The sequence below is a fragment of the Nipponia nippon genome, unplaced genomic scaffold, assembly GCF_047370975.1.
Source record: "Nipponia nippon isolate SJK-2023a ecotype South Korea unplaced genomic scaffold, ASM4737097v1 scaffold_10, whole genome shotgun sequence".
Taxonomy (NCBI): domain Eukaryota; kingdom Metazoa; phylum Chordata; class Aves; order Pelecaniformes; family Threskiornithidae; genus Nipponia; species Nipponia nippon.
The window spans coordinates 2650908-2666882 of record NW_028262291.1 but is presented as its reverse complement, the minus strand read 5'-3'; the positions used below and the strand labels follow the sequence as shown (position 1 = coordinate 2666882).

At 42.4% G+C, this 15975-nt stretch overlaps 1 protein-coding gene across 1 annotated transcript in view; it reads right to left on the bottom strand.

Annotated features, from left to right (window-relative positions):
- ABTB2 (ankyrin repeat and BTB domain containing 2) overlaps positions 1-15234 on the bottom strand; it is a 133389-nt gene extending 118155 nt beyond the window's left edge. The window contains exon 1 of the mRNA XM_087742372.1: positions 14184-15234. Within this exon, the coding sequence (XP_087598498.1) occupies positions 14184-15048 (865 nt within the window). The 5' untranslated portion in view covers positions 15049-15234. The remainder of the gene's footprint in view (positions 1-14183) is intronic.
- Between the last annotated feature and the right edge of the window lie 741 nt (positions 15235-15975).

Below are 15975 nucleotides of genomic sequence, written 5' to 3'. Positions count from 1 at the left end.
ACAGCCGCCTTCTACTCCTAAAAACAAGTAAAAGGAGAGCCAATACTTCAGTAGGAATCCATTGTGGTTTTGCTCCCTATTAAAACTTAATTTGATGCTCTTAACCTGTAGATCTGAATACATATTTCTTAGCATCCCTGGCGTTCTGACATGAACAATAGATGCAAGAAGTTTTTTTTAAATAATAAATTAAGGTCAAGCTAAGTGATTAATGGGTTCTTTAATGTATTATGCTGATTTTGTTCCAAAATAAGCAGCTGCTTTATATAAAAGCTGTTTCATTTCTCTTCAACAGCAAATCACAAAATGTAGAAGAAATCACTCCCACACGAGTCTTTTAAAGCTCATGTTGTTCATCACATAACAAGCCCAGAAAGTAACCTGTTGCCCCTGAACAACAGAAAAGCGTCCTCAGATGAACCAGTCCCATACAATAAATACTGTACTTTTTTTTTTTTTTTTACAGATATTCACTGAGCAAACTCCATAGTAACAGGTAAGAAACTAGCAAGGTTAAGAGACCAGCCGATTCTTAATTCATATCCACATTCAGACCCAAAAGTCAATTTGGAATTTGTCTAGGAATCCCTAAGTCAAATAAAATAAAACTTTTCTGTTGTCTTCTAGACATCGCTATGGGTGAATGAAGTCAGATGAAGCTAGCCCATGCAACTTTCATTAATATTTTTAAGCCAGAAATATTGTATGTCCCCCCACAACTGGCTCAAGGGACTTGACGACAAAAGATCTTGCACCTCTAAGCGAAACACGGATTGAAAATACAAGTGACAGTAGCTTCTCACAATTGTGGAACATCAGAAGGAGCTATAATCCACAACAGATTGTTCAAATCAGCCTTACTCAATCACTCGAGCACTTCTTTGTTATGTACTCTCATCAGAGAAATACTTGGCAGTGTTCACATGTAAATCAGCAGCAGCTTTTTGGATCACCTCTTTCAATGTAGAATCAGCTCAAACTTTTCAGAATGATGATGTTTCACTAGAACGCTTTTCAGAAATACAATGCGCTGCTGAAGACTCGGGCAGATGGCTTGGCTGAGACAGCTCGCAATTTGAAAATTGTCTCCAGTCAGATTTTATTTAAAATAAAAAATAAAAATCAGCAAGTCTTTTTGAGATTACATTACACACAGAAAAGCAGCAGTTACTGGAAGATACAGGGTCATGAAATAGACTGCCTCACTCACTGATCCCAGCCCCAGGGTTAAATGCTACCTGAGTTATTTGATTTCTAAATGGGATTAATTGGTAGCTTCAGTCTCGTTCTTGGCAGATATGTCACCATTCCATCCAGCAGCATTTGGCTCTATAACACACAGACCTCACCTTACTCCTGTTCACAGTTCCACTCTTCCATGCAGCTGAAAAGGGACTACGTACACAACTAAGGCAAGCAGGAAGCAGCTCTTGCAGCCAAATAAAAGCTATGGTTGGAAAACGCCCGGAGAACAAACCACCCTCTTGTACAGTTCCCTTCAGTCAGAATTAAAAACCACAGATGGGCCTGTGAGAAAAAGTTTTAGTTCAGGTTTTTGCCACAAGAAGTTTGCTGAGCTCCTATTCTCTCAGTCCAGAACGTGTCACTAGCATGACACTCAGTGTTGTTTTGTTGTTGGTTTTTTTTTAGTTAAGAAACATCTTTATACAAAGATTAAATTACCAACTGATGGAGAAATCATTCTCTCCCATCACCTGTCAAGGGAGCATAAGTTGACCAGTGGCACACTACTCTTTAGACCACTAGAAGTTCTGCAAACAGCGCAGTTCATTACCTGTAGATTATGATGCTTACTCTCTCATTGAGAGATAAGAAAACCGTTTGCTCTCCAAAGCAAGTCATCCCACTATTCCCTTTCAACCTGCAGTTCAGAGAAAATGCATTGATAACTCTGACCCTATGATCTACCCAGCGCTAGGAAGCGACACAGCTCCACTAACCAAACACCTTCTGCATCCCTGTCTCTTGACAGACCATACCCAGAGCCTATGGCTATACTCTGTACGTTTTGACTAGTACACAGAAGCCAGGCCTTGTTCCCTGAAAACAAAAGGAAATCCCAAAGCAGTGGCAAGTCCAGGGGAAGAAGTGGAGGCAGGGGGCTGCTCTTTTGTTTGACATCCCGAGACAAAACTCAGCATGGTTACTTCACGTGTGTCAGGGGCCCGATTCTCCACTGCTTTGCTCTTCTTTCAGACCAGCGTGGCCAATTAAGTGAGGGTTGAATCAGGCCCCTCGTACATAAATGGATCATTTGAAGTTACACACGTTACTTTACATGGAAAAAATTCAAGCTTTTAAAAAATGAGCATATAAAATATAAAAAGACATTTAAAGCGTGTGCGCGCGCACACACGCGAGCCAGTTTTACTTTGCACTGCCTATTCGTAGAACAGATAGCCTGTTCTCTGACTCCCTTTTAACTGCAAACCTTATACTCGCTGTGTATGTTTTGGACCCTTTCCCACCCTACCATGATTTCCTGTCTGAGTCTGCAGCCCGTGGCAACAGCAGAAAATTGGAGCGCAGGCTCTGCAGATGGTGGTAGGCCAAATGCCCTGTGCCAATTTAGTATCTTCTTCCATAACATATGCATTATCTAAGGCTTGGCTATATGGCAAGAGTTGCCTTCATGCTAATAAATTATGTTCATTTTAATTTATAAATTGTGCTTGCCTTAGGGAAGCTCTGGCCTTCTGCAGAGAGCATAAAAAACCACAATCACACAGCCTTACATATACATCATCATACTATAAAAGGAAAATGATGTTCTGAACTGCTGTCAAGGTAGAAGAAAATTCACACAGTTTTATCGCTCAATTCCAGCGGGTCGCAGGTCACTGCAACCATTTAAAAACGAAGCAAAGCAGTCCCCTCCCCAAATTTATTGGTGTGCAGCACATACCTCATGCCACAAAATAACCTATGACAAAAGCTGCATTTCCACGTGTCTGCAACAAAAATACAAGACCTAAGATTCTGTGTACAGGGAAAAGGTGCCAGAAACAATTCCAGGGTTGCTTTCCATCAGGAAATGTAACGTTAAACACGAATCTTCCTTGAGTGGCTTTAATAAGAGACTCTGCATCTGGCATTACCCTGAGAGAACGGGGCCGGGGGGTAGCAGGGGGAAGGACACACTGTTTTTTCAAGGAATAATATTAACAAGAACATGCACCAATCACCCACATCGCACTCACAGGCACAGCTACAAAACTATCTCTGTGTACAGATGCTTTAAATCGCCCCTGCCCCCAGCACACACGACAGGACATCCAGGTTTTCCACGGAATGAATGGTCACCATCAAAGCTTCTCCCACCTCGAGGTGTAAAGCCCTGATGTTCATTACAAAGTACTAAACCAAAACCACCTCAGACAAACATGTGGCCTCAAGCCAAGTGATTTCAGTGGAAGAGCCCAGGCGACTGCTTCAGAAAGAATCCAGTCTTTTCTGATAAGCAAAATCATCCCGTTGCTATTGTAAGGAATCACAGACTAAAATCCATCAGCCACTGCTTTACCCCATAATGAAACACTCTGGTCCCTCAGCACTGCGGAAAAAATACAGTCTGTTTATTTACCTCAAGCCTAGTTCACAACTCTGATCCATTTTCTTGACTTTCTGTCTTTTTCTTCTACCTACACCACACCAGGTAGAAGCATTATTCAGAACCAGGAGATTCACAAGCCTGTTCTGGATACCAATCAAAACCCCATTAAAAATGGAAATTATTCCTTTGGCTCCAGCAAGATTAAGCTTTAAGGTAAGCAGCACTTCTCGCGTGGATTCTGAGCTTGTTTTCAGTAGCAGTTCATTGACGACGATTCTAACACATTTCCTACTTGATGATCTTACTGTCATCACCCTCAAGTATCATGTAAGTTCAAAGAAAGCTGATATTCACTCAAGCCAAAATTTCCACATATACTGCCGAAGCATAAGAGAACTTTTCATAACATTTCGGGGGGGGGGGGGGGGGGGAGGGGGGGAGAGACCACAGACAAGCTTTAAAAGTCTTTATATATTGACAATAGAATGAAATGGTTTATTAAAAGCTAATAAAGACATTATGCCTTGGTTGCCTACTGTTATAGTTTTCCATCTTCCCCCCCCCCAAAGTTAAATTATCACTTTAGTGAAAATATTCAAAGACACCTTATAAATTTGATATAACTTAAAAGTACTAGAAACCACATTAAGACCATAATAAAACTGTATCAGCTCAACTCTGGAGCAATTTTTATGATCTCTAGACTAAACAAAACTGCCAGTGCAAGTTGAGCGCGAAACAGGGTGGGGGGTGGAGGGAAGATAACATTCAAACCAAAGAGCAGAAATTCAATGTACAATTAACCAGAAATTATGTTCACCCCCACAGAGGAAATACACTTCATTATATATTATCTCTTATATTAACATCATCTTATATAGAACATCCATCCACCCCTAGCGTTTTGGTTAGACCTGCGGTAAAAAACTGAAAAAGAAACAAAAAGAAAACCTCTCAACCATTGGCGATGCAGAAACAGATGAGCACTTCTGAGGACAAACTCGCAGTGTCCACACAGGCCATTAATGTTTCTCACGGCTCACACTACCGATTCTTCCCAAACCCAATAAAACGCTCCAAAAAGACACCTCTGAAGTCAACGCTCTGCTGAGACACACACTACTTCAGGTTAAAGGAAGCTGCAGGATCATCAGTGGATCATCCAAGTGGAATCAAAGTCAAAGATGAGTGAACTGCCTAAAAGCAACTGGAAAACTGGGTTTTGCTTTAACCTACTGATTTTGACATCAGTCTGTGCTGCACGGGGTATTACATAGTCGTTTAAATAAAACAAGCAAACAAGAAATTGATTTCTACTGAATTCTATTAAAACATCAAAAAATCCAAAACAGTTTGAAGAAAGAATATGAGGAGAAACTGGCCTAATTCCCTGTTTTAGCTGTTTGCCAATATTCAACTCTTGCCCTTCAGCTGAAAGAGTAGTGTCCTTTATTCACAAGCAATAAAATGTAAATATTAGAAGAAAATCCATTCACTGTCATCTTGACATTAAATCAGGAAAAAGAACAGAGCTATATAGGATCAAGAAAATAATACATAATTATGCCTCAGCATGTTTATCTTTTTAATGTACAAGTCCCAGCATAAACATGCAGTCATATTTTCTTCTTTATTCTCCAGGACCCAGGCAACAGACTGCAGATTGGGCTAGAAATGAAAGTAACAGAAGTATCCAACATGGACTGTAATGTTATAAACACTAAAGAATGGGACAAGCAGATTATGTCTTCCATAGTATTCCTTTCCTCTCATCCCTGAAATATCATAAACAAGATTTACTTTGATCTTGCATAGCCCCATAGCAAATTTATCAGTTGTTATAAATCTACATGCATTAACTGAAAAGCTGGTCTGAAATGTTTATTTGGCTTCGGTTCTTAGTCTCTAGGCCACGTTTATACCACAAATACCCTTAATCATCTCAAGCATTTTGGTGTCACTACACAAAAACTACAGCAATTACTTAAGCACATTTTCCCCAGTTTTCCTCTTTTTTGCTTATCTCAAGACTTTTTCATTTTTTGGACAGGGAGAACCAAATGCAGTCTCCTGATAGACAGCTGTGGCACTGTAACACGACAAAAAAGCATCACTTTGGTCACTTGGAAACTTCCCTAGCCCTCTTCATTTTTTTTTTAATAAAGTAATAACTAAAAAATAATCAGGGCTTAGATTTCACTTTCACAAACCTAGCAGAAAGCTTGTCAAATAGCTGACTCTATACTTGTGCACAAGATAAGCAAACAAATGGAGATGCATACTCTGAGTGTAAGACAGCATCGTTAGCCTAGAAAGCCTCACATGACGTACACGAACGATGTACGCTGACCCAAGACGGTTAAGAAGGTGCTTTACCTTCTACTGCCCCTATCACTCCACAGCCTGAAAGCACTTCATACAGACGACCAAATGAAATTTGCAGCATCCTCCAGAAGCCGGTATTCTGCTCAGTTCAGACATGAGTCAGGTTAAGTAGCCTGATGAACATCAAACAAGTTTTAAGAAAGAAACAATCCACGTGTAATAATTAAACAACCAGAACAAGACAGACAAGTGCTCAGGCTTACAGCTAATCTGAGTTGTCTGGGTCAAACCCATACAAAGAACGCCAGACAGTTTTTGCTTGGTCAACAGGAGGAAGGTAAAGCACATTCACAGCAATCCCCGTGAGCGGATTTAATGATCCTCACAGGTTACAGCCCACAGTCTCGGCTTCGTTGAATGTCTGTTTCAAAGAAACATTTCATGTGAAGATCATAGTAAAGACCAATCCAAACAACTGCCTCCTAGAGGACCACCGCAAAAACCAGCAGCTAGACTATAGTTAATGAAATCACATCATTAAGTAACAGGTTTTGAGCAGATGAGGAGGAAGTTTACAATTCCAAGGGACTTTGATCTGCAAGTAACACATAAGCAAGTAGGTTTTATTAGACAAGGATTTTCTCGCTCAGAATTCCATTTAACTTGAACTGAAAGGACTGATCCTTAGTTTCCACTCCTGAAGACAGCAGCAGCTACAGCATACCCTTCCCTCAGAAGTTACTTTCACCCTATTAATTCTACCCCACATATTCCACGCTCACAAAAGCTGCGACCACCACCCTAGCAGGCTGCAAGCAGACACTTTAATTACAAGTTGACAGACAACCCTCAGCCGTGCCCTGCCCATAGCTGGCCTGTCCCAGCACTGGTCTCTCCTCGCCCCAGTTGCCAAGCTTACCAAAGTCACACCCGCTGTAGCCAAACGTTTCCTACAGACCAGAATGAGCTCACAGCCCCAGCTTGGTTTGTGACCTCAGTCCGAAGGCAAGTCTGGATGCGTTTGGGTGAAAGGAACAAACCTTTCAGCATTTGTGCATCCTTTCCTCTTGCCATTATTGCTTTCCTGTGATAAGGCCTGCGCTGCCAGCGGGACGACTCCCTTTAAAAGGTTCACACTCATAAATGCACAACTTGGAATCCTTAAATTGACTTAGATGCTCTCAACAAGGTCCAGCAGTTATTTTTTTTTAAAATGTAGCTCTTGTTCTGCTACGGAAGGAATTCTGTTGAAACATTTTTGTCCCAATTTGTAAATTAAGCAAGCATGAATCCACCATTGTACTGGTTTTACCATTGCCTCAGGCTTGCTTAGATTTAACCAAATGTCACGTTAGCCACTTATGTTCAAAATAACATGTAAATTAATCCCATTAAAACAAGAAGAGCATCAGAAATGATGGGTTTATTCTTTTGTTCATCAGCCTGAATTCTCAGAGTTAAACGGGAGCAAATGGACGTTTTCTTCTGTTGACTATTGGTGGAGTAGAACTCAGTCAATGAGAGACTTTTTTCTTAATGTCCAGAGCACAAGACCGCAAAGCGGGACTCCTGAGCCTCCAACAGTGTGAAAATGGTTATAAGGACGGACCACGTACATTGACTTGAAAAGCTTAGCATTGACTAAATGCAAAATGAGAGCTAAAATGTCAATGAAGAATTATTTTGATCTGGTTTCCAAACATTCAGAAGAATAAAGATTGCCGAGGGATTTGCTGGGCACTGCCGAGTATCTAGCGGTTGTATTGTGTTTAGAAGCTTCTGTTTCTCTTCTTTTGAATTCTGCTGGCACAATGGACAAATTGCTCAAGATAAACACCTGCTCATTTTACTTTAGGAAAGGACAACATCTCAGCTTAGTGAAGATCACAGGATTAAGATTACCTTTGGCCTTATTCTTCCCTTTTCTTACATTGCTCTAAGATGAGGTCTTTTTAAAAATGAACTTGCTTCTAGTTCAAAGTTTTAGATCTTGGGTTTAAGCTTCCACGTGCAAACGGGCACTTTTGAGCTTCAGTTCTTTCTGAAGTTAAGCGCTTGAGTCCCAAGCCCACGCCCCTCTGCAACTTGGTAATTGTGTAATAAATGAATTTTACACAGTCTATTGTAAATCAGTATGTTCAGTACTTTACTTCTTACATTTCATACAACAGTGGGCTTTCTAAGCTTAAATATTTCCCTGGCAGTGTTGCATACCCATGCATTACAACACCAAGCTAGGGAAAAGGACAGAAAAATGAAACCGCTAAGGCAGGCGGCTCTAAGTGGACCATTAACTAGACTAATTGAATCATACCAGGCACACAAGCAGAAATAAATTATTACAACATGAAAACATTACAATAACATTAATACCCAAACAAGATTTTTCAGCGTAAAAAGATCTTTCATCTCAACCTCATTATCAAAACACAATTTATTCAAAACTCACTGCCACCCTATGTTACTATCACAGTTACTTTTGGCAAGCCTCAAATTAGGTAGGATTAAGATTTCAAAACAGCTAGAATATACACAACATCCACGCACTGGGGGAGCGCTGATCTCAAGAAGGAGGTGGCAATTTGTAATGCTAGAGATCAGTCAGGGAAGTTCACTGACAACCATCAGCTCTCCCCAGATCAGATGAGTTTAGGTTTCAAATCACAGAAGAAATTAAATGGGGTACATGGGGGGAAAAAAAAAAACCCACACACCAAAAACAAAACCCAAAACCACCCCAACACTTTGGTGGCTCAGTTCAGAAAGACTAGCTGACTGTATGCTGCAAGATCTTCCAACTGGAAATGAGACAATTTAATTTCAATTATTCCAATATCAGAAGACATGACATCAGCCATATCATATTTTGTTATTAAGACTATGAACACTCAAAGCTCATTCCTCATTTTCTGCAGACACAAAAAATCCCTTGCAAGAGCACCCCAAATATTGGACAAGTGTTCACTGCTAAACTTGGAGCTGAACAGCTTGATTTTTCACCTGAAAAACAAATAAAAATAAAAACCCACAAAACCCTGTTGTAACTTGTAAAACCCCTGGTTTTACATACCAAGGATAAAATTCTGTCCTGGCCTCAACAATATTCGCTCAGTTCAAACCCCTGGCTTTAGCAGTAACAACAGACTTCAGACTCAACACAACAGGTCACAGACTTTTCTCTCCAAGAGGTTCCTTCTTCACAGGCCTAGCGCTTCAGTTTCACAGGGATGAGCTGTCACTGACACCGATTCCACTTGAAATCCAAATATCAGCATTTTCTGCTAGTAGTTATACACTGAGGCGGTTCCAGCACTTGTTCTTTAACCAACTGAATTGAAAGGGCCCAAATTTTATTGCCACGGTGTAATACCAGCAATTTGAAGGATTCATTTAAGACAGCATTATTACTTCATTAATGAAGTTTTCCTTTACTATCACTAAATGGAATTATATATATACACACACATATATATAAAAGCCACTATAAGGGAAAAAAATAGCTTTACTTGATCTAGCCTTTAACATAAGCAAGATGCATATCTGCAGATGTTTGTATTTTTAATTGTGCATCTAGTGGTTTGTGTTTGTAGGAGAGGTAAGCATGTATATACAAGCACTAACATTTAGGCTTAAAGAATTTGTCCCTGTGGGTTTGTGGATGTAAATCCAAGTTGTTGAACGTGTAGGAGTAGAAGCACACAAGGTATGCTGGGGGTACACACATACAGAGGTGAACGAAGCCGTAGTTCGAGTAGGATCATGGCTACAACCAGCTCATCTAACATGGAAACGTGCGCGTAGGTCTATCGTATTCCTGCCCAGGAATTCCCAGGAAGCAACGTTGCTTCAAACTACTGCTTCAGATACAATGACACAGAAGACAGAGGCGCGTTTGATTTTCTTAATGATTTGCTGTACAAGCCTTGTACTTCTACTCAGCGTAGCTTATTGATTGGGGAAGAGTGCTGCAAATGCAAAGTGCACCCCTTCCAACATGCAGTTTTTTCCTGAATAGTTGTGCAGCTGATAGCTTATAAAGAGCCTCATCAATTGTAATAAAAACAGTTAGTTCAGATAACAAAAGGTCATTCTATTTATTGAAATATCATAATTTTTTTTCATGCTGGATTTCAGTACAGTACCATGACTACACTGAAATAAAAAAAAAGTTATTTCAGACCATTTTGATAACTATAAAAAGGAATTATTATAATGGCATAGCTCTAAAAAATCCTCCATGTTAAAATCAGCTATAATTTTTAACCTATATTACTGCAGTGAGAAAGATAAAAGAAAATGGGGTTAGTTAGTGATACTAAATCCAAAGTCCATGCTGGACTCTTGGTAGGGTATGCAGCAGCGTTTAGTATCAGAGAGAAGAAAATTCATCGCTGGTCTAATTTTATTGAGTTCAAATCATTCCCTCCTACCATGAGGAAAGGTTACACATCTTCCCCCTCAACCCCTTTCTAAGAAAGATGTCTCAAGACACAGTAGAGCTTATTTCAGACTCCGTTTCTACTACTCATCAGCTGAGCAAATCAACGGGCTGATTTGTGGATTAGTTTGTCCCCAGAGAACTTCAAGTGTTTCAGCTAAGAGGTACGCAAAGCAACAGCGTTACCAAGTTAAATTCCCCTCTTTTTTTTTTTGCAAAAACATCTGTCAACACTTATATCTGCAGAACACCAGGATGTGCTGATGCATTAAATAGCACAGCAGGTGTATTGGCTGTCACAGGAGTGCTCGCAATAACCAGATAGTTAAGTACAATGTAAGTGCCGTAGTCAATAGGGCCATAATATCAAAACGTATTTGCAGTGCTGAGAGTTCAGATTCTAATGAACCACGCACCAGTCAAACACAGGAACATCAAGTTAGAAGAACCACATTTCCAAGGTAAGTTCATATTTCTCCTCGTCTCACAACAAACATTTTAAATGAATAGACTCTAATATTCCAAATTAGCATGTCTCAAAATCCCTGTGGAATTACCAGATGCATTCTCTACTTTAGCTATATCAAACCCATGCATATCATATATCTCCATCTAATTAAAAATAGAAAATAAAACATGTATCCCAATTTACATGACTTTTTTTTTAACCTTCCAGTTACTATGTTGTTCAGTAGCTGCTTATCTTTTTCACTGCTTTTGTTTCATTTTCATTCCAGCGTGCATTGTGTTATTTTTGCAACATCCCACCTAGACTCTGTCTGAAAAGACTTCGCCCTTGGAGGCATTAACACACCCAGAGAAGAGAGCTTTACAGAACTCCTGACGGCCACACGCACCGATGACATTCCTCCTTCCAAGGCAGAGAGACTGAGTCCCAAGCATGAAGTCGGAACTCAGACTAACAGCAGAAAACATCTCATAGAAGTAGCAAATAGTTGATTACAGAACAGCTTCACAGAAAGGGCGAATAAATAAATAAACCACAGATTACTATTTATTTAAAAATAATATTACAATTCCCCTTAAGCATTACAGACTTTTAAACTTTACCTTTCACACACCAGGTGTTGACTAAAACATATTTGTTACAATACAGAATATTAAGATTTCAGCCTCCAAAGCCTTAAGAACAGTGACTGGACTTTCATGGGAGATTAGTCACTGAAGAAATACAGGTCTAAGCCTCAGTCTCTTGAGAATTTACAAAGATTTATGTATTTACTTACTGTTTCTTAGACTCCAAAGCAGCACACTATCCTGATCTAATAATGAAAATTGTATTCAATAGATCATAATGCCAGAAAGGTCCATTATGATAATCCAGTGCAATCTTCTGCATAGTACGCTGCCATGGATTTCATCCAGAGATTGCAATGCTTGACTGGAGTTAGAACTTAACATCTAAGTGCTCTTTATCTCTAGCATCAAACTCTGTGCTATAAAACAAAACCCAAACATATGCCAAGTTCACAATTTGCAAGTATTCCATTAAAACGTTCTTACTATAAAATAAAAAAAAAAATGACAGTAAAGCAATTTTTCCTGTTCCTTATACTGGAATAAATCCAGTTATTTTACCACTAGATCTACCTCATTTAAATTAATGTAGAAGACAAGATAATTTGAAAGCATTCTCTGTGAAGAATGATGTGAATGCTACTAATTTACAATTCCTACAGGGAGAAAGAATAAAGAAGTTATTCCAAGCTTTTTGCATCCATATAGAACCATTCGTGGTCTCACAACTGCAAGAAAAGCTATTTGGAAGAGTCACTGACTTGTGTCAGACAAAATACTAGTGACAGACTGTCACAGGAATCACAGGATACCTTCATGTGCAGTTTCATTCAATTTTCAGACTTAAAAAATGCATTCAGTTATTGACAGAATTGATCTGAAAGACAAGAACAACAAAAGAGGCAACAGAAGCCAACCCTTCTGTGGCCAGCGACTGCTTGCTATTGCACTACTCAGGCGTTATCATAACTGACCATTTGGTGGTTTGAATATTTATAAGCAATTCCCTGCACAGTCACTCATGTTTCCATTGAACACCAGCTTCCATTCATTCATTGCAATTTTTCCAAGAAGGAGATTTCTCTTAAGAAAAAAAAGCTCCGTGAGGGACTGACTCTTCCTCTCTGTTTTACACACAGAAGCTGTGTGGCAGAAGCACTGAGCAGAGAACAGCCGAAGCGCACATTTTACTTTACAGAACGACAATATTTTACTCCAGCTTCCCTGAATAAGCAACAAGAGAGGGAACCCAGTCCTCGTTTTGGACCTGGTGATAAATACCCCCACGGCACACAAAAAAAAATCATGACAAGTGTTTTGCCAGAGGACAAGACATCCCCATACCTTTACAGTCTTCCATCTAAGAGCTTGTAGCTAAAAAAGTAGATGTCTAGGCTTGACTTTTAAAGTTACAGTTATGTCTTGTACCAGTGCCAAGAGCAATCCCAAAGGGCTCCTCGCATTTTTTTCACATACATGTAGTAACACTGTCAGTGGACGGAGGGCAGATAGAACGCACAAGAGAGGTTTTGTGAGCACCACAACAGCAGCCATCCTCTTACGTTGTAACCTGAACCAGGTTGACCCAGCAGGGACAGTCACCGCACCTACCTAGTGATCCGAATCACGACATTATTGCTTTGGTGTAGGGTAACTGCAGGAAATCAATGCACCCAAGGAGCAGAAGTTGAGTCGGCCATTCTCCGACAGTGTTTCATTACTAACATTCACCTAAGGGATATTTTTTTCCACAAAGAAAATCCACTCCTTTACTTGTCTCTTGTTACAAGATTATCTTTTGAAGAGGACCAAGCCGCTTGGTTTTACAAAGAGTTAAATCAGAAGGGTTTTATGCATGGACTATCTGACCGTAACGATGAGGCCAGCAAGAGTCATGAAACTGTGTGTGGCACACAAAATAGCTTTCTAAATTGAATGTTTCTCTGTTTTCCGTGGAAAAATATGGTACTCCTCAGTGTGACAATGCAAAATAAACAGTGTAGCTTCTTAATAGAACCATCATGACTTAAGCCTTTCAAATTGTCTCAGGCTCATAGGAAAATGCCAACATTCCTCTGTCTGCTTATTTGCTTAACTGTTCAAAAAGTCTACTTTCTAAACAAATTACAGAGGTAAGTATCTTAATGCTATGTAATTCTCATTACTGAGGCACCATCCTACATACTCACTTTGGCAAGCCAAGCACAAGCTCTTGTTTACTGCACGAGTGTAATTACAACACAGGTTTCTGCTAAACTGGAAAGAACTCTAAGTAACATGCAGTTATAAGTTTTTGCTCAGAAACCGAATTTTACTACCGCAAAGAAAAAAAAAATAAAATTAATGTTGTTTTCCCTCTCCAGGCTGCATGTGGGAATAGCATCTTTAAGATGAAACTGCAAGGTACTCACTATAAATTTTATTTAAAAACCACAGTGGTATTTTCTGCAGAGCAGCTTGTAAAGCACGTTTCATCTTACGGTTATAGAGAAGCATGTTTACATAAGCCAGTTACAGTAAAAATGCTCAAAACAGCAGCTGGTAGAAAGTCAGGAGACATTTGTTAAGACAACAGGGCTTGGTTTCCCACAGCCTCTGCACCTTTATAAACCGGTACACCTTAAGAGTGAAGCAGGATCATTCTTGCCTGGTAAAACCATCTTGTCTGCTTTACGTGCACACAAACCACGACCAAGATGCAATTCAGATGAAAAGAAAAACCAAACAACCCCAAGTCCATAGAAATCGACGATTTTACTGTAAAGCTTGCTGGTATGAAGATTAACAATTGTGAAAGCTAGATCTTACCGTTAGCATTTTTCCCACAGATGAGATGCTCGTAAGGTTGCAGCACTCCCCAAAGTTCAGCATCGTTGTTGATAACCATCTCCAGGATTTCAGCAGAGATCTCCCCTCCTCCACCATCCGGGCTCTGACTTGCCAAAACCCTAGCCTTAATCTCTTCTACAAGGTTTTCCATGCAAGCGGTTAAAGAGATGGCTGCATACTCATGGATCCTAACTGAGATCCTAGTGTCCACCATCCACCTGAAGAACCTCCCCACTGAAAAGGTGAGGCCGCATCTAGCCGATTTACCTTTCCTCAGTCCATCTCCAGCACTCATGCTGTACAAAGAGAGAGCCTTGACAGTCGCCAAGACGCAGCTTTCTGACAACGACCAGCTCTGGATGAGCTTGATCGCGCTCTGCACCTCAAACCTGGTGCACTTGGAGTGCATCACACTGAGCCGCTGAGCTTCCCTGGAGACCCTGATCAAGGCGCGCCTCAGCAACTGCGAGAGCCGCCTGACAGCTTCCTGAGAAAAGGTTCTGGTATTGCCATCTCCCTTCCCTTTTCTGAGTATTTTTCCAATGTCCTCATCAGTCCAAGGGTATTCCTCTAGATCCGGCAGCTTAGGACACTTGGAAAAGATATCTGCAACCTCGGGGTCTTCCGGCAGAACAGTGTTCACAGTATCCCAGCTGTTATTCCTACTGTTCATGGAGCCCGAGTAGTACCACCAGTTGCCTCTGTGCTGAGAAGAGGTGAAGGCTTGGGAGTTGGACTTGGAAGAAGAGAGACTAAGGGACCTGCAGGAATCCCCTGCCCCATAACCAGAGTCCAACGTTAAATCCTCCAGGGTCTTCAGAGTAGAGCTGTATATCCCAGCCATAGGAAAGACGGGTTAAGCCAACCGCAAAGAGCACGAAAAGTGAGGCGGGGACAGATCCCTCCTGCGCCTACCGAGCCAGAGCCGCCTGCCCCACCAGCGCCGCGGGAGGATTTGCAGCACGGCGGGAAGGAGCCCTCCCCGCACGCCGGCTCCGCCGAGGGCCAGCTACCTCCATCCCGCAGGGAGGCTGCCCTCAGCCATCTTCTGCCTCGGGAGGGAGGGAGGGAGGGAGGAGGGCGGGCGGGCTGGCGGCAGCCGGCGGTGGGGCCCGGGTCGCCGGGCCGCCTCCCGCCCGGGCAGGTCGCGGGGCCCGCGGAGGACGCGGGGCGGCGGCGCGGGGCGGGGCGGGCTCGGCGCGAGCCGCTCGGCGGGACACTTGCGGCGGCTCCCACTCAACTTCTCCGCCGCAGGTCTGCCGGGCGCCCCGCCCCGCCGCATGCAAATGACCTGCGGCGAGAAGAACCAATCAGCGAGGCCGGCGGAGACGGTCTCCGCCAGTGAAATCCGATCTGGGCGGGGACTATGCAAATAGCGCCGGGAGGGGCGGGGCCGGGGAGGGCAGGCAGGGAGCTCCGCCGGCTTGCGGGATCGGGTGGCAACCGGCCCCCCGCTGCCGCTGGCCCCGCTTGCCCGAAGCGGCTGCCCGCCCTGCCCCGCTCTCGGGAACGGCGCACGGCCGGGCCGGGCCGGGCGGCGTGGCGGCTCCCCCGGGGCCAGGGTCGCGCACGCCCGGCCCCGCGGGGGTCACCGCTTGAATGGAGGATTGTGCGGGCGGTCGCGAAGCCGGCGTGGCGGCTCCTGAAAGGGGCCTTTGTGCGGCGGTTTACACAGCCCTGACCTTGAACCGTGAGCTGGGTACGAAACGGAGGTGCCTGCTTCGCTTCTCCTCTCCCTCCCTCCGCCCCAGCCACGGTCCTGCCCGGGCCG